At 42.1% G+C, this 19740-nt stretch overlaps 1 protein-coding gene across 1 annotated transcript in view; it reads right to left on the minus strand.

Annotated features, from left to right (window-relative positions):
• The window catches only part of ACE2 (angiotensin converting enzyme 2), a 49573-nt gene that overhangs the window by 10974 nt on the left and 18859 nt on the right, over positions 1–19740 (minus strand). The window contains exons 5-10 of the mRNA XM_039339869.1: positions 14558–14670; positions 13177–13285; positions 12381–12478; positions 11385–11554; positions 10570–10796; positions 7687–7831 (exon numbers count right to left, since the gene is read on the minus strand). Of these exons, the coding sequence (XP_039195803.1) occupies positions 7687–7831; positions 10570–10796; positions 11385–11554; positions 12381–12478; positions 13177–13285; positions 14558–14670 (862 nt within the window). The remainder of the gene's footprint in view (positions 1–7686; positions 7832–10569; positions 10797–11384; positions 11555–12380; positions 12479–13176; positions 13286–14557; positions 14671–19740) is intronic.

Genomic DNA, 19740 nt, shown 5'->3' on the forward strand with positions numbered 1-19740 from the left:
AAAGATTAAGGGCTGTCTTGTTGCATTTCCGCCAAGCAGGCCTTAAATTAAAACAGGATAAATGCAAAATAGGAGTCGTTTCCACTGACTTCTTAGGCTTCAGGATTGATGCTCAAGGCATCCACCCTGCTGAATCTAAGCTTCAAGTGATTCATCAGGCCCCAAGGCCCACATCCAAGAGTGAGCTGCAAGCCTTCTTGGGGCTCATACATTTTTACCATGCATTTCTCCCACACAAGGCTGCTGTGGCAGAGCCGTTACATCGGCTCTTAGACAAGCAGGCTCCATGGCAGTGGACTAAAGTCCATGACAGGAGTTTCAATGAGGTTAAGGCCTTGCTCTCTTCAAATGCTGTATTAGCGCATTTCAGTGAGCAACTGCTTATGTGCATTACATGCGATGCATCTCCTTATGGGGTGGGATCAGTACTTAGCCACCTGAAGGCTGATGGGACACAAGTCCATGTAGCCTAGTATTCAAGGACTCTGTCATCTGCAGAGTGGAATTACGCTCAGATTGACAGAGAACCCTTGGCCATAGTGGCTGGCATAAAGAAATTCCATGATTTTATATATGGCCACCATTTCACAGTCTACACAGACCATAAACCTCTGCTGGGTTTGTTTACTACCAACAAACAGGCGCTACACATTATTTCTCCACGTATGCTGAGATGGTCAATTTTCCTGTCAGCATATGATTATACCCAAACTGGGAAAAGAGATGGGTCACACAATGGCCTCAGCAGAGTACCTCTCAAACAAATAGAGGCAGATCCTGCTCCTGCTCTTAATATTCTGTCCATTCAGGAGTTGCCTGAATCTCTCCTCAGTGCTAGGGACGTAGCTGCAGAAATTGCCACAGATCACACGCTTTCACGCATGCTGACATGGGTCTTGTCAGGATGGCCTGACACATGTTCAGATTCTGCGTTTCAAGGCTTATGGCAAAGAAGGCATAAACTGTCTACATTTAAGGGGTGCCTGTTGCTGTTATCCCAGCCGCAGTGAGGTCTAGAGTCTTGTCCTCTCTGCATGAGGGACATCCAGGCATTGTGCGCATGAAAGCGTTTGCACGCAGCCATCTTTGGTGGCTAGGGCTTGATAAAGCTATTGAGGCCCAGGTGCACAGGTGTCAGGTGTGCCAACAATCCCGGCCTGAAATGCCTCAGGGTACAGGTCAAGGGTACATTTAGATTACACTGGGCCCTTTCAGGGGCAATTCTTCTTTATCCTGGTTGATAGCCATTCCAAGTGGCTAGAGGTTGTACCTGTCTCTTCCACCACTACTGCTAGGACTATCCAGGTGTTGAAGGAATCTTCGCTACCCATGGCCTTCTGGATGTCCTCGTTTCTGACAATGGTCCTCAATTTACTTCTTTTGAGTTCCAGGCTTTCCTTCAGGCCAACTTGATCCGGCATGCCATGTCAGCTCCTTTCCACCCTTCCACCAACAGGCAAGCTGAATGGATGGTGCGCATCACCAAAGACTCACTCAAAAGAATCATGCACGGTAGCTGGAATCACAGGTTAGCAGATTTTCTTCTTGCACACCTCACTACACCATGCACTGCGACTGGAAAGAGCCCAGCTGAACTCCGCTGGGGTCGCTGCCTCATCACGAAGTTGGACAGACTGCACCCAGACCGGGTGGCTTCACAAGTGTCACAGCCGCAGGCACCTAGGAGACTTCAGGTGGGCGATCCAGTCTGGGCAAAGAACTATGGTCCTGGACATCTCTGGGTCCCTGCTGTCATCTGCAAGATCTTGGTGCCGCTATCATACAAAGTGACCTTGGGAGATGGCCGCATCCTTCGGCGTCCCATCGACCAACTGCACTGGTGGCTGTCCCCCTATTTTTCTGCTCCGGACTCTGCTCTTGGAGGGGAGGGGACCCAGGAACATAGTCACACTTCAGGTCAAAATCCTGGGAACCAGTCTTACTGTTCTTGGCGATTGCCACAAGTTGCTATTGATTCCCCAGTGGAGGAGCAAGGGCATCCTCACGATTCAGCTATTGCTCCAAACAGGGAGTCCTGCGCATCAGCAAGTTCTCCGAAAGGAAGTCATCCCGGGGGATGGCCTGCGCATCCGCAAGAGCGCCAAACAGGAATTCTCCTGAGAGGGGGTTTGCCATAGAGGCAGCTCCTGACTCTGGCACCTCGGCCACCTACACGGGGGACTGGAACTATTGGGGCACAGCTGCAATGCAGGTCATGTCCGAGATTGGTTGCGGGCTCGAGGGACTAAGTTCCCAGGAGCAGTCTATGGTGGATGGGGAGACCTCTGCTCCACCATTGGGCTTGGGGATTTTCTCCTCTCCAAGGGAACCTGGATGGAGTCCAGAAGACTCAGCCAGCCCAGCACAACGGGGGTCACCTGTACATTATGAGCATCAAAGTCCTGGTCTATCAAGCCCAACAGATGGGCTGGTAGGCCAGGCACCATTAAATAAAAGTCCTGGTCTGCCTAGCCAGGCAGATGAGCTGACAGGCCAGGCACCCTCCCTGACCTTGCGTAGGTCGCAAAGGACTAAGGCCCCTCCCAAGCATCTGGGAGACTATGTGAGGTTTCTGTCATCACAAAAGAACCTTGCTGGTCTATAACTGGGTGATGGGAATCTACACTTGGTCTAGCATAACACACTAATTACAATTTGGGAGAGCGGTTTGTTTAAGTTAACTTATTATTATATAAAGATATTCTGCAGTGAACAATTGTGTGTGTGTCATCTAGGGGGGAGGGGTGTTGTGTCCTGGACCTGATGAGGCAGCTCAGAAGGCCCAGAAATGTTGCAAATAGTCCCGGGAAACCCAAAAGCTGCCCGGGACCAGACTGGTTGGTGCCGGCGCACATGTGCACATGCGCAAGGCACGAACAAAGGAGATTTATGATAGGCTATTTGGAAAACTATAAATGATCAGCGAGCCTGTTGGGTTAATGAGTAGTAACATGGAATAAATAAAGAAGAACTTGGTTACAATGTGAGTCTGTGTTGCTTCAATGCTACAAACCCCAAGATATAAAAGCAGCCATCTCTGGTGACCTGGGCTCAATAAAACCATCGAGGCCCAGGTGCACAGGTGCCAAGTATGCCAGCAGTCAAGGCCTGAAATGCCTCAGGCCCCAGTACATAGGTGGGAGGAAACACAAACCTCATGATCACGGGTACATATAGATTACGCTGGGCCCTTTCAGGGGCAATTCTTCCTTATCCTCATTGACAGCCATTCCAAATGGCTAGAGGTTGTTCCTGTTTCTTTCACTACTACTGCCAGGACCATCCAGGTGTTGAGAGGGATCTTCACCTCACATGGACTTCCAGATGTCCTGGTTTCAGGCAATGGCCCCCAATGTACCTCTTTTGAGTTCCAGGATTTTCTTCAGGCCAACTTGATCCGGCATGCGACTTCTGCTCTCTTCCACCCATCTTCCAACGGCCAGGCAGAGAGGATGGTGCGCACTACCAAAGATGCTCTAAAGAGACTCCCTTATGGCAGCTGGCATCACAGGTTACATGATTTCCTTCTTGCACATCGCACCACACCTTGCACAGCCACAGGGAAGAGCCCAGCAGAACACTGCTGGGGTCGCTGCCTCATCATGAAGCCAGATCGGGTGGCTTCACAGGTATCACAGCCGCGGGCACCTAGGAAACTACAGGTGGGCGATCCAGTCTGGGCAAGGAACTATGGACCTGGACATCTCTGGGTCACAGCAGTGGTATGCAAGGTCTCTGGGCTGCTGTCATACGAAGTGGCCTTGGACAATGGGCGCGTCATCAGATGACACATTGACCAACTGCGTTGGAGGCTCTCCAGCAATGTTTCCGCACATGGTTCTGCTCTCAGGGGGGGGAGGAGGACCATAATTTGCATTCTGGGCCACAGTCTCCCAGCTCCAGTGGGTTCTCATATGCTAATGCATATGTTCCAGTGACAGAATGGGGGCATTCTCATAATTCAGCTATTGCTCCAAACAGGGAAACTCTGGAAAGGGGGTCATCCTGCACATCAGTTATTACTCCAAACAGGGAGTATCAAGAAAGGGGGTTTGCCACGGAGGCAGCTCCTGACTCTGGCACTTCCGACTCATACATGGGGCCATGGGTTAATGGGGCACATCAGCCACTCAGGCCACTCAGCTGTTGGTCTTGGACTCGAGGGACAGTGCTTCCATGAGGAGTCCATTGTGGACTTGGGGAATACCACCCCACCATGGGACTTGGGGAATTCCACCCCCCTAAGGAACTCTAGCTTGGGCTTAGAGGGTCCAGCCAGTCAGTAGGTGGGTGGGTCACCTGGGTCTTTGGGGAATCAAAGTCCTGGTCTGCCTAACCTGGCAGGTGAGCTGGCAGGCCAGGCACACTCACTGGCCATCAGAAGGTCGCAACGGGCTAAGGGCTCACTCAAACATCTTGAGGACTATGTGAGCTTTCTGTCAAGTCAAGGGAACCTTACTAGTCCTTAAACAAGATGCAGAGCAAACACTCAGTGAAGCGGTGTTATCTTCAGCTTGTTATTTGTTCTATTTTCTTTCTGAATGATTGTATGTGTAAGAGTGCTTGCCTGTGTGCAGGCAATTGTGATTTCCATTAACCCCCAGTCCCTTGAACACATGTACCTGTGCTATTACATCATAAGGTATATTGTTTTATCTAGGGGGGAGGGGTGTTGTTTTCCTGAGCCTGCTGAAGCATTCAGCAGGCTCAGAAATGTTGCAAATGGTCCCGGGCAGACCAAAAGCTGTCGCCAGTCTTGTGCACATGCGCAAGGCGCAAAAAACAGCCAGATTCCTATTGACTGACGCTGTCCAGGTTCAGACAGTATAAAAGGCCTGTGTGCCTTTTTGGTTGCTGCTGATTGTAAGAAGAGATCAATAAAGAAGCTTGTTTGTTCACTATGTGCCTCCGTTCAATGCCTCAACCCTGCAAACATAAAAACAACCATCTAAACCAGGGGTGTCAAACTAAATTTCACTGAGGGCCGCATCAGCATTGTGGTTGCCCTCAGGGGGCCAGGTGGGTATGGCCAGGGTGGGTGTGGCCTACTGGGTGGGTGTGGATGGAGTGGGTGTGGCCTACTGGGTGGGTGTGGCCAGCTCTACATCCTTCGTGTCAAGGGTGCCTGTGGGGGGCTGGGCAGAAGTGTGATCTGAGGATCACTGGCAGAAGGGGATGGGACCACGACAAGAACCAAAGCATGGTCCATTGGAGGAGCCTCGCTGTTCCTCTCAGGCCATGCAGGGGGGGGGGCTTATGAAGCTAAGATTGAATGTGTTTCAGCATAGATAGCCACCACAAAATTGTAAATTGGCTCCCAGCTGGCCTGGGCCAGGGCCAAGGCAGAGTGGGCTGTTCCCTCACTGTTTCCAGGATGGCTTCACTGGCCACATGAAACCACTTCGAGGGCTGCATCCAGCCCCAGGGCCTTGTGTTTGACATGTCTGATCTAAACATAATACAACTATTGCACAGGCTCCCTGTGAGATCCCCAATGTGCTAGAAGAACCAGATTTTCAGGCCTTTCAAAATGCTAACAGAGATGGAGTTAACCTAACATGGGGAGGGGGGAGGGGAATATGTTCCAGAGGGTGGGAGTCACAACAGAAAAGGCACAATATTTGGGCCTTGCCAGATGGAACTGTTTAGCAGATGGAACCTGTAGCATATACCTCCTCCTGGCCTCGACGGGATGGATAGATATGATCAGATGAGGCAGTCCATCAAATAACTATGTCATGCAGAACTTTAAAGGTCAAAACTAGCATACAGGCTGGCAGCTAGTACAACTTATGAAACAGAAGTATAACATGTGTCAACCAATAGGCACATATAACTGTCCATACTGTCACATTCTGCACCAGTTGAAATTTTCAGATAATCCTCAAGGGCAGCTCCATGTAGGGTGTATTGCAATTGTGGGAAGTCAGCCCCCATGCAGAGAAAGAAATATTTTTGGGAATATTAAAAGGCAGAATATTATATTTCCCCAAAGGATCTTAAAGGCAGAACCCTCCCCCAAGTCTTTCTGTCCCAAACCAGGTCTGCAGAAATGCAGCTATGATAATCTTGTCAGAAAGGTTGGAGTCAGGAAGCTGGGATTAAAAAGATAAAGATCCCTAGAATCAACAATCCCCCTCACCAAAAAAATCCAACACTCATCAGCCACAGCCCCAGGGAACCAGGATATGAACCTTGGGACATAATAGGATTAGCCCACCACTATCAGAATACCAGAAAGGCAGAGTCAGGTCAAAGTTCATGCCACAGGAACAACTCCAGACAAAAGCCCAAGAAGGTATAAAAAATCCACTTGCTACTACATGTGGTCAGTTTTTCCCCCAGAGCCATCTTTCTGTCTGGCTCTCCTCTTCAATAAACTGCAACTCTCTTTCTAAAGCTGTCTCCATCTTGTTTATTCTCAGCTTGGACTGGACCCTGATGAAGATTTTTCTTTCAACACAATAATTCATTCTGGAAGTGATCAGGGCATGAATGACTTTAAGTAGAGCCTCCTGGTCCAGAAAAGGGCACAACTGGTTCAGAACACGAAGTTGTAGAAAGGCCTCTGTATGAGCAACTAGAAAGCTGAGCAGGAATCATGAGTCTAGAATGACCCCGATTGTGCACAAGGCCTGTCTGATGTCTTGTCCCCACCTGGAGTAAGACCCCCATATCCAGAGTGAAAGATGCTAAAATCCCAGTTCCAGAAAACCCCCAAACCCAGACCACTTTCATTCTTGCCAGGGTTCAGTTAAAGTCTGTTGTTTCCCATTCAGACCCCTACAGTTTCCAAACTTTGGGAATGGCATGGGTTTTTTGGAGTGGAGATGTATATTTTAATATTATCAACATAATGATGATAATGATGACCCCCCCACCCAATGGTGACAGCTTATGTTAAATGAGAGTAGAAAGAGTACCAAGCCTTGTGACATAGTAGAGTTTCTGACTCTTAATTAACATTAACATTCGTTGGCACCATCCTCATAGAAAGGAAAACAACCACTTGTTATATGGTATCAAAGGCAGCCAAGAAGTTGAGAGCAAGGACAGATGAATTACCCAAGTCCCACTCCTGCCAGAAATCATCCAAAAGCATGACCAATGCTGTTTTCACTCCATTTCTAGGCCTGAATCCTGACTGAAATGGGTTCAAATAATCCAATTCATCCAGGGTCTCTTGAAGCTGCTATGCAACCACCTTCTCCACAATCTTCCCTAAGAAAGGGAAGTTAAATACTGGATGAAAATTGTTCACTGTTGTGGGATCAGCAATAGCTTCTTGAGGAGGCAGTAGACCAAAGCCTCAAGGAGTGCCAGAACAACCAGAATTTCTTTCTGGTTGCCAGAATTAACAGAGTCAAACAAAGACCCAGTATATCTACTTTATACCTAAAACAGTGCTAAATTTCAGAGCTATCCTCATAAAATATTTGAGACTTCAAGTCATATCTTATTGGTTTTCTATCTCCTTTTTTATTGTTCCCTATAATAAGAGCATTCTATCAGGAAAACATGTTTTGGCAAATGTACCATAAACCTGATAATGAAATAGAGAATAAATGAACTTTCAATAAACTCTCTTTTCATCACTCTTTACTAATAATAAATATTTACCGAGCTAAAACATTTCAGCATTCCAGATATTTTTCATACTTTCCTCTAGTTGTGTCTTTTACTTACTTCATTTCCCACCATTTCTTCATCCATTGTTCTTTGGGGATTTGTCCAGCAAATACCATCCATCGCCATTTCTCTAACATGTAAGTGAAAGGCATTGTTCCAACAATAGTGAGGGCCTGTTTGAACAGAAAATTGATATCCGTTTCTGGAAAAGAACAAAATTGATTGTAAGGTTTAAATAGAAATTCTGTGTTGTTGAAATTACAATCCTAAAAATAAAAATTGGCATCATACAAATAATTGTTCACAAAGTTCATACCGTCTCTTATAATTACAAATAGGAGTTTTACGTGTAAAGCAATCTTTAATATATTCTTAAAATCCTACATTAAAAAGGTTTTGTTAAAGACGACCCAAAAAAGTAATAATTTGGTAGAAACTAGCTATTTTTTTTCAAATAACTTCCCAAAAAAATAAGGTGACCAACCGTCCTCCTTTAGGGAGGACAGTCCTCCTTTTGTAGATTCTGTCCTCCCTCGAAAAGTGTCTTCCTACATGTCCTCCTTTTTGATATTTGAAGACTAATCTGCAGGGCTTTTTTTTTTCTCATAGAACGCTCAGAACAACATTCTGGCACCTTTTTTTGATGGTTTGTTTTCAACTTTTGCATGAGCTGTGCTACTCCCCCTATTGGCTTTCAAAAGCCAATAGGAATTGCTGCTGAGCACGCCAAAATACCCGGCCGGCAAACTTTGCACATGCAAGTTGTCTGCAGCGAAAGCAAATTGGCAGGAACTTTGCACCCCTCTCTGCTACCCAACTACACTATCTCCTAGTTAGTCCCAAAGATACCTGGAGGAGACTAACTTCCATTTAGGAATGGAAAAATAAAAAAAGAGGAAATGCCATTTCAACAATAAATTGAATAAGGAATTTCCATTAATCACATCAAAGAAGGATAACATTGTTTTCTGCAATATTTGCAGCGGAGAATTTTGTATTGCAGTTTGGGGCAGAGCAACTATTACGAAACACTTGACCACCAAGAAACATAAGCAATCATCAGATGCATCTGCTTCCAGTTGTAAAGTAACAAGTTTTTTTAAAACTTCAAAGTATTCTGAAGATGAAAAACAGTTAGCTGCAATGGAGGGAACATTTGCATTCCTTACCATACCATACCATAATTCACAAAAGTATGGATTGTACAACTAAATTATTGAAAAAGTTTCATGATGCTAAATTTTCATGCGCCAGGACAAAATGTGAGGCTATTATTAAATCAGTATTTAAAAATTACTGTAACAAAATACTTACAGAAGACTTGGAAACTGCAGCATTTGTAATGGTTTTATCTGATGCATCCAATCATAATGAAACTAAATTGTATTCAATACTAATAAGATATTTTAATGTTACCAAGGGCATTCAAGTAAAAATTTTAAATTTAGAATCCATTGAGGGTGAAACTGCTGAAATACTAGGAATAGGTTGTAATGCACATATTTTGTCAAATGCAATCAACATGGCATCATGTGCCATGCCAATTGATGTAGAAGTAATAATAACTACAATGTATTTGTATTTTAGTCGTTTTACCGTTCGTGTGGCTACTTTAAAACAATTTTGTGAAGAAGCGAATGTTCAATACAAAAAACTTTAGGATATTCAAAAGTTAGATGGCTTGCTCTAACACCTGCTACAGAGCGTGTTCTACAATTATTTGAGCCTCTCCGTTCATATTTTTTAAGTTTAGACAAATGTCCTAAAATCCTGGAATCGTTTTTCAATAATGAAATATCTGAGATATTAATGTATTTTGTACATAATCAAGCATCTATTTTTCACAAAATGATTCAAAAGATTGAAGGTGAACACATTTCAGCTACAAAAGTTAGTCTTATTTTGAATGACTTTATCCTTCAATATAAAACTCAATTTAAAGAAAAATTTATTCCTTTAGTTATAAAAAGAAAATTGTCAGACTTAGAAGAATCAAATCCAGGCATAACGGAAAAGTTTATCAAAGAAGTGCAGAATTTTTACCAAACATGTTTTCAATATATCGAAGAATGGTCTGAAACAAACATCACAGGAAATAACAGTTTTCAATGGTGTTTTTTGACTTCATCGCAAGTATATTGGACAGATATTGAATCTTGTGTTGAGTTTTTATCTAAAGAAATGCCAGACATTAAAATAGATGACAATTGTCTCTTTGAAGAAATTAGAAGACTGAATGTATTTTTAAATTCTGAAAAATTAATACAATGGGAAAATAAACACGTTGAAATTGATAAAAGATGGGTGGAAATATTCAGCCATTTCAAAAATGAACATATTCCATGTGAAAATTTATTTATTCTTGTTCAATTTACGTTGTGCTGTCCTGGAACTAATGCAGCAGCTGAAAGGGTTTTTTCAATTGCTAATGATTTTTGGAAAAGCGAGAAATCGAGATGGAATGTTGATACTCCAGCTGCAGCACTTGCTGTAAAATTCAATATGAAGGATATTTCTTGTTCAGATATTTCCAATATATTATTAGAAGATGATACATTGACAAAAAATATTCATTCAATAGAAAAGTACTCATTTAAATAATAATTAATAGGCATGTAAGCATAATTACAATATAAAATGTTATTGTTACAAATGTTTTTATTATGCATTTATCATATTGTAGTGTATTCTATATTATTGTTGCAATGAATAAAATGATTCTTTTATTTACGATATTTTTTTCTTCAATTTATTTGTGTCCTCCTTTTCATTGTAAAAAAGTTGGTCACCTTAAAAAAAAGGATTGCTAACTACATAATTTCTCTAGGAACCTACTGTCAAATCTTCACCAATTTCTATCAGTGCTCTGTACAATAATAACATTTTTACAATGATAGTTCTTAAGCTGGTAATACCTGGCAGAATGCTTTGCCATCTCACCTGTATCTCCTTGAAAGGTAGGTTCTAGTAAGCCAAGGGATTTCAGATACTTTGGAGTAGCTGCAGAAAGTGACATGATCTCCCCAACAGCTTCATGGAATCCTTCATTGGCCCCATTTCTTAGCAGAAAAGGTTGATCAGAATAGGCCATGTCATATTCAATATGGCCCATCTCATGGTGTGCTGTCAGGAAGTCTTCCATGTTTATTTTTGTGCACATCTTAATCCTGCCAATGAATACAATTCAGGTAGAGATTATAACACGATAGATTGAATGGCACTTTGACATGGTTGCTAAAAATAGTATGGTCTTTCATGCACTTAGCTTACATTTCTAAATTGACCCTATACCCAACTTATGAGGAAGGTGGAGTTCTGGTTTAACAGAGGTAGTATCCTATCATGTTAATTCCCGTGATAAAGGTAAAAGATCATTCCTTCAGTCTTATTATAATAGCAACCCAGAAAAGATAACAGAGAGCCAATCATTAATTATAGGGATTCACCCTCTTATTTGCAACTTTATTGAGTTCAGATCATCATTCAAATGTAATTAGATATATAAATTTACAAACTGGAGTGAACATATTGTAGATTATAAAATATTTACCTCATCCATACTCCCAGTAGTGTTCTGGTATATATGGCTCTGATACATTGATTTTATCATGCAATAGATTTTATTGCTAAATATATCCAGATTATGAAATTGGACAACTTTGCTGCTTGCTGTTATATCTGGAATTACCACTTTGTTCTTTTACTTACAGAATGGATGTAAACTCTGTGACTGAGCAGAAATAAGCTTTTGGTACCTGTAGTCTTTTTTCCCCATATCCCAAGCTGTGGGGTGGCAAACAACTTTCCTTCCATCTTTAGGTTCCTCAAGCATTGAATTTTTCCAGAAATTCTCAGTCATATTGAAGAGACCGATTGAGATGAAAAAATGTTCAGCAGCTTTAAATATTGAGTTTACAGTCCATTTCTGAAACGATTGATTTTTACATGAACTAACAGTTGTTGCCCAACAAACCCCACACCCAAGTTACTGTGGGTCCCTTATGTTTAGCTATAGAGGTAGTCATGAAGGAAGTAAGACACCAAGATGACTTCTGCCATTGTTGGGTGATCCAGGAGGTCAATCAACTTCCAAAGAAACTTGGATTAGACATAGGCAAGCCTCAACTCAGCAGCCTGTCCTGTAGTCTGTTCTTAAAAATATATAATTCATTCAATCGATACTGTACTTCTCTATCCATCTGTTCTTTATCATTCATTTAGATTTCTTAGTTCACATTAAGATAGAACAAAGTCCAACAATTTCCCCTTTTCCCTCCCAGAAAATGACAGGGAAGGGTTATTCAATTAAATAACCCTTCTGGAAATAACAATCTGGAAATACTGATACTTATTTGGGAAATCCATGTCTTTTCTAGAAATCAGTCAAAGTGGTAAGCCCACAATTGCAGAGCATAAAGAAACCAAAATATAAGGAAACGGAGATTCAGAGGCCCTCAATAATATCTTATTCTATCAGTTCTTAAAATGTAAAGGTCTATTACTCTTCTATAAATCTTGAAGTCCTCCAAGCCTGCTGATACTGCTATCTTAAGTGGTGATATTTTGGTGGTATGTGCAATAGTACAGCATTAAGAGATTTAAGTGTTAGATTTATTTAGTCTTGTCTGGTTTTTATAATTAAACAGTTTGGAGAGGACAGGGTTAAAAAACTCAGTATAAAATAATGTGTACAAATTATACCAAAAGAGTTATTGCTCATTTAGTCAACTGACTATATTTGTGTGCCTTACCTTCTCCTCCATAGCAGAAGACACTTCAATGCTTGTTTTATTTGGATAGGGCACCATTAAAGGATATAAATTTGTCCAAAATCTTCCCCACATGTCACCTTTAACAGAAAAAAAAATTAGAATTACATATAAAAGCAAAATGCAGTAGTTTCTGAAAGCAAAACATGCTAGATTTTGTTATTTTAATGCACCAAGTGCAGATTCTTTTACTGTACTGAATTTTCACACTAAAAAAAATTGTAGACAATGCAGATCAGGATTAAAGAACTAAAACCTTTCTATTCTTAATACTAAAATACTAATCTGGATCAGATCCTTATTTAAGAGAAGAACTCTATATGGCATTTATTAACATTTGGTTTGATGATCAGGAACATCAAACAAATAGACCAAAAGCTGAAGATGTACACTGGTTAAGGAACTAAGCTATGACTGTTTTTCATACTTACGACCACTGCAGCATCCCTATGGTCATGTGATTAAAATTCAGACGCTTGGCAACTGACTCATATTTATGACAGTTGCAGTGTCCTGGGATTAAATGATCATCTTTTGTGACCTTTGCACAAAGAAGTCAATGAGGAAACCAAATTCACTTAACAATTGTGTTCCTAACTTAATATTTGCAATGATTCAATTAACAACTGTTGCAAGAAAGGTCGTAAAGTGGGGCAAAGCTCACTTAACAACTTAGCAACTGAAATTTTGGGCTCAATTGTCATTGTAAGTCGAGGACTACTTGTATATAAAGTATCTTGGTCCAATAAATGTAGTTATTAAAGTGGTATTTTCATACCAAGTAAATGAGCAGGAATAGCTCCTTTGGGATTAATGAGCTCTGGGCCGTAGCGTTTGTACAGATGGCGCCGTACATAAGCATGTAGATGCTTATACAAAGGCTTTATCTGGAAAAGAAAAACAGAAAGTCATTTAATTAAGGGAAAACCATGATTGTTTTATTAATTCTTCCATTCTGATAATCTTGAAAAAAATATTTTGCTCCTGAATAAATAAAGAAGTTTCTTATTGGGAAATATGGTGACTCGCTCACAATCTTTCAGTACGCGAACTTGTCCCTCTTTGAACTAAATTCTGCTATTATTGTTATTCCTACTGGTATTATCAGTTACAAACTCTATTATACTGTTAATAAAACCATGGGAAATATGTACTGTAAAAAAAAAACAAACTCTGGTATATCTACAATCTACAAAGGTAATGATAATGGATTTTTTTCCCCAATGGGTGACACCAATGTTAAAATGTCATTTCAGAGTAGTCTGCATCTGTCAGGTTGCCTCATTTTCTTATCTCAGCCCATGCTAAAGAGAGTGATAAGTACCGTGTTTCTGTGAAAATAAGACCAGGTCTTTTTTTTTTTTTTTTTTTGCCTCCAAAAGAAGCACCAGATCTTATTTTGGGGGGAATGTCTTTTATACTCACCTCTGGCACTGACAGCCCCACCAAGCTGGTCCACTTCTTCTGAAGGAGCAGCTTCATTCTGCAGCTGCATTCCGGCTTGCATTTTACAGTCAGTCAATTCATAGTTCAGTTCTCAGCATGATGAGGTCTTGCAGAACTGAGCTCGGTTCTCAGCTGCAGTGGTCTTCCGGAAAGGCCCGTGACTGAAGATGTGGCAGAAGAAGTGGGCCAGCAAGGAGAGGCCTGGCTGCAAGGTAAGTGGGTGTGGGGCATGTGGGGCAGCTCCACCCTCCCACCCCCACCCTAGCTTGATTTTTAGGTATGTGCCTCACTTCAAAACTAGGGCTTATTTTTGGGGTAGGGCTTATATTTGGGCCACCTCCAAAAATCAAGCTAGGGCTTATTTTCAGGGTAGACCTTACTTTCGGGAAAACACGGTAGATGTTTTGTTGCTGGCTGGTAAGATGTTATGAAAAGTGATTCAAACAAAGGCTGGGAAATCTACAATCTATGCTCTTAATGTATTGTGGACATTTTAAATAAGGACTGCACCAATAGCCAATTGTTACCATTTTGACAATCACAGCAAATTTTATGCTGGTAGTCTGTTTTCCCAGCTCAAGGACTGGTGAATTTATTTATCAATTATTTATTTATTCATCAACTATCACACCCATATGAGCAGTTTTGTGTATTGCCATAAAAATTGTTTTGCCTCAGTACAGTAAAACAAAACATTTGAAGTCAAATCTTACTTGCTTAAATGTGTTTTCCACATCAGTAATCAACTTTGCACGTTGATATTGATACTCTTGTGGAAAGTCTACTTCATAATTTGCTCTCCAATAATCTCCATAGTCAGCATAGCCTGAAAAACAAATATGTGTCACTCATCATGACATTAAATTTACATCTCACAGATTCTAGAACAATGCAGTTTCAAATTAACATTAGCCATGCTAAAGTCCTCTGATGAATAATGGTAACTGGCTTTTGTAGAACTTCTAGTCCAATTTCTAGTCCAACATCTGAAAGGGGAAGGCTGACGTCATAAAGAATAATCTACTTTAATATGGATCCTGACTAGACATCCTTAAAATTCTCCAGCTACTATGCCCAATGCTGACAATTCTAGGAGTTTAAATCCACACAACTGCATCCAGGTTGGGCAATTGAATAATGATTATTTTACCATTTCATTTTTTAATATTATGGGCAGGGGGAACAAATACAGAGAATGAAGCTTTGTTGCTACTAATAATTCATACTTAATGTTATACATCAGTGAAGAATTAAAGAGTAATGGTGGATGGTTAATACCATTATCTTAGAAGCATTTTACCACGTACAAATTCAACAAGCTACAAAAAGGAAAGATTTTCTTCTTCTCTATCAACCTCAGAAAGGGAATATTTTGAATCCTTTGGACTTCTAGAGACAGTTTCAGAAAACTCAGTGGCAGACTATGAATTTGTCAGAATAATGAAATGTGTAAAACTGTATTCTTTATGTATTTGCATGTAACTTCACACATATATAATGTCATAGTTCTGGAAGATTAGAATAGAATAGAATAGAATAGAATAGAATAGAATAGAATAGAATAGAATAGAATAGAATAGAAGTTGGAAGGGAACTTGGAGGTCTTCTAGTCCAGCCCCCTGCTCGAGCAGGAGATCCTATACCATTTCAGACAAGTGACTGTCAAGTCTCTTCTTAAAAACCTCCAGTGACAGAGCGCCCATGATTTCTGAAGGCAAGCTGTTCCACTGGTTAATTGTCTTCATTGTCCAGGTTGCTTCTCTCTTTGGTCACTTTTCAACCATTGTTTCTTGTCCTGCCCTCTGGTGCTTTGGAGAATAATTGACCCCCTCTTCTTTGTGTCAGTCCCTCAAATACTGGAAATTTGCTATCATGTTGCCCCTATTTCTTCTTTTCGTTAGATTAGCCAAACCCAAGTCCTGCAGCCATTCTTCATATGTTTTAGTCTCCAGGCCTTTGATCATTTTAGTTGCTCTTCTCTGAACTTTTTCCAAAGTCTCAACATCTTTTCCATAGTATGGTGACCAAAATTGGTTGCAGCATTCCAGGTATGGTATTACTAGGGTTTTATAAAGTGGTACTAATAGTTCACATAATCTTGATTCTATGCCTCTGTTTATACAACCCAGGATTGTATTAGCTTTTTTGGCTGCTGCTGCACACTTCTGGCTTATAGTCAAATGATTATCCACTAGGAATCCAAGGTCCCTCTCAAAATTCATTTTGTTGGGTAGGCCCATTGTTCAGGTTTGTCAAGATCTTTTTGGATCCTGAGCTTATCTTCTGAAGTGTTGGCAATTCCTGCCATTTTAGTGTCATCTGCAAATTTGATGAGTTCTTCTATTCCCTCATCTAAGTCATTTATAAAGATATTAAAGAGTACTGGGCCTAAGACGGAGCCTTGTGGTACCCCACTGCTTACTTCTCTGCATGTTGATGTAGTACCATTGAGGACTACTCGCTGAGTACGGTTTGTCAGCCAGCTACAGATCCATCTGGTGGTGATGTTGTCTATCCCACCTTTTTTTAGCTTACTAAGCAGCAGGTTGTGGTCTACTTTGTCAAATGCCTTACTGAAATCTAAGTATACTACAGATAGAACCAAATAAATCAGAACTTTGAGGCTAGAGGCTTCCTCAAAGAACATGTTTATTGGATACAAAATATTGGCACAGTCAAAAGTGAAACCAAGTCTAAAAGTCCCTCCAAAGAGTTACACTATTACAAAGTTAAACTTCCCACCCCAGTGCTATGCAATCAGATATGTTCCCAATAGAATAGTTTGACGGGCTCTCTACACACCACCCAACCCCCTAGCATAACCGATAGAATGACCTTGGCTCCCATGGGACACAGAATTGTTTAGACTAGCAAAGATCCTCCACACCCCCTGTCATGCCTCTGTCGGAGCCTGAATCTGCGGAGGAAAATGAGCTGGAATGGGACCCTATGGAGGTTGAGAGAGAGAGGTGTCTGTGGCTTCAGAGGAATGTGGGGAAGAGCAGGCAGAGGCAGGCCAGGGCCCTTCAGGAGTGGGACAGGAGGAACAGGAGAGACAGAGTTCAGATGATGAGCAAGGGCCACCCCCCCACCTAATTCTAGAGCACGGAGAGTGGAGAGAAGGAGAGAACAATGCAGACAGGCTCAACTACTCGGGAGGAGAGCATCCCGCCCCTCTCCACAAGGCACACCTGGAGAATGAGATTTAAGGAGACGCTGTGGGGAGAGGCTTTTGTCGGGAACAAACGCTTATTCCTTGGAGTTTTGTGTGTGTTGTTGCTGATCTTTTGTTCTGTAACTTCTGCTTGGAAACCCAGAAACTCTGACCCTTGGACTGGCTGACAACATTACTTGGATGTTTATAGATTTCGGACTGTATTTTGGCTTCCTTTTTGAAACTGTTCAGGCAAGTGTGTATTCCCACAGATCTTTTAGGTTTATGCTCAATGTGTCATTCTTTCTTATCTCCATGACCTTGAGTAAATTCCTCTCCTAAATCAGACTGTATGTGAAACTACTTCCAGCCAGAGGTGTGTGTTTGAGGCTTGCCAGAAACGAGGGAGCATTTGGGGAAAATTTGGAGCAATTAAAGGCGGTTTGAATTGCCAGCTGACTGCATTGCCTCTGTGCTGTGCCCTGCGTCATCACACCCCCTTCCCATTCACATGCAACCTAGAGTGAGAAATATGGCTGAGCCAGGTTCATTGTAGAGTTGACAGTTGGACCCCCCTAAGGAGAAAGGTTAAGGAACCATTGTTCTCCAATGCTTGTCTAAACTTGGCCCTGATTCGCTGCCCAGGGGTGTTTTTTCTTAGGGTTTTCTTTTGTGGTGGTCGGGGCCTCCACATTACTGCTTGCCAGCATTAGTTTCTTCACCTGAGCTCTCGTGATTACAGGGGCCACTAATTGTTTTGGAGTCATCAAGAGTTTGATCATGTCAGATTTTATGCTATTATATTGCGGCATATTTGACAAGGCATCAGCCAAAAAGTCACACACACACACACCCGGGATGTATTTAATTGAAAAATCAAACTGATGGAAATGCTGGGAACACCAAGCTTGTTTGGGGGATAATTTTCTTGGAGTTTTTAGCGCTTCAAGATTCTTGTGTTCGGTCCACACCTGAAAGGGGATTTTACTCCCCTCCAGGAAATGTCTCCAAGTGAGCAGAGCCCATTGTACCACATATGCCTCCTTTTCCCACACTGCCCACCTCTCTTCAGTTTCAGTGAACTATTTGGATGTGTACGCGCAGGGTTGCAATTTCCCCTCCTGATTCTCTTGGAGCAGCACTGCCCCCACTGCCACATCACTAGCGTCTGCCTGAATGACAAATGGTTCCCCCAGGTCCATGTGTTTTAACACTGGCTCGGCAGAAAAAAGTCTTTTTAATTTCTCAAAAGCTGCTTGACACTCCATAGTCCATTTCAATGGCTGGCTGGGTTTCGGTTGACTCACCCCTTTTGTTTTTAGTAGTTTTGTGATGGAGAGAACAATTTACATGAAAAAGGGAATAAACTGTCTATAAAAGTTCACGAATCCAAGGAAGTCTTGCAGCTGTTTCCTTTTGCGAGGTGATGACCATTCCAGCACCGCCCGTACCTTCTCTGGATCCATTTCTATTCTCTGGTGGGAAATCCTGTAACTCAAATAGTCAATTTTTTCTTTATGGAACTTGCACTTTGAGAGTTTAGCATAGAGGTGTGCTGCACGTAGCTTGTTGAAAACTGCCCTGACTAATTTGACATGCTCCTCCTTCCTCTCTGTGAATATTAGGATGTCATCCAAATACACCAAAAACTCCTTGTACAAGTGCTCTTGGAGAACCTCATTTATCAGCTGCATGAACACTGTGGGCACCCCTTGTAGCCTGAAAGGCAGGACTTGGAACTGGAAACACCCTAAGGGGCAATTAAACACCGTTTCCCACTCATCCCCTTCCTTTATCCTAATTTGGTAGTAGTTTTCTCTTAAATTCAGTTTGGAGAATATTTTCCCCTTGGAAAGATGGGCCATCATGTCCTTCATTAATGGTAGGGGATAGACATTGTTCTTGAAAACAGCATTTAGAGACCTATAATCCACACACAGGTGTAGAGACCCATCTTTCTTTTCCCAGAATAACATAGGGGTGGCCATTTTCAGCCATGCCGGCTAAATAAACCCCCACATTAAACTCTTTTCAATGAACTTCTGCAGCGCCTTGAGCTCTCCAGGAGTCATCAAATAAAGCTTGGGTTTGGATAGTTTAGCTCCCAGCAGGATTTCAATGGCACAGTCAGTGGGACGGTAGAGGTGGGGTAGTTCATCGGACCTTTCCTCACTGAAAAACTCAGCCAGATCTCAGTACTCTTTAAGTATGCCTTTTGATGGCCTGTCACCTGCCACCACCTGGACTGTTCTCTCCTCTCTCCTTTTCAGTACCCTGTCCTGTGTCACAGCCTTCCTTTTCGAGAACCTAAATTCTCCTGTTCTCCAATTTACTATCGTATTCCAAGTTTTCAGCACATCACCCCCAAAATCAGAGTCCATTCCATGCCAGGGGCTACAATAAATGTTATAGTCTCTGTGTGATCCCCCATTGTGAGTTCAATCGGCCGGGTGGCTAAGATAATTGGAACTCCCCAAGATGGACCCATCTAATTGACCAAAGGAAATGGGTTTCTTCAGCCTCCTCACCAGAATTCCCAAATTTTCTACTAGGGTTGGGCTGATTAGGCAGCAGATGCAACCCAAGTCTATTAATGCTTTTAGGGCTACTTTCTCTTCCATCTCTGGGCTGAACAGTTCAATGGGTCTGGTGAGGGGCACGAGGGTCCACTTACCAGGGGCTTGTCATCTGAATCACTGTCAGAGGTTTCTGGCAATTGCTCCGGTGAGGTCAGAGTTCCCC

Source organism: Crotalus tigris, unplaced genomic scaffold (assembly GCF_016545835.1).
Source record: "Crotalus tigris isolate CLP2741 ecotype Arizona unplaced genomic scaffold, ASM1654583v1 scf7180000017740.2609645, whole genome shotgun sequence".
In the NCBI taxonomy this organism is placed as follows: domain Eukaryota; kingdom Metazoa; phylum Chordata; class Lepidosauria; order Squamata; family Viperidae; genus Crotalus; species Crotalus tigris.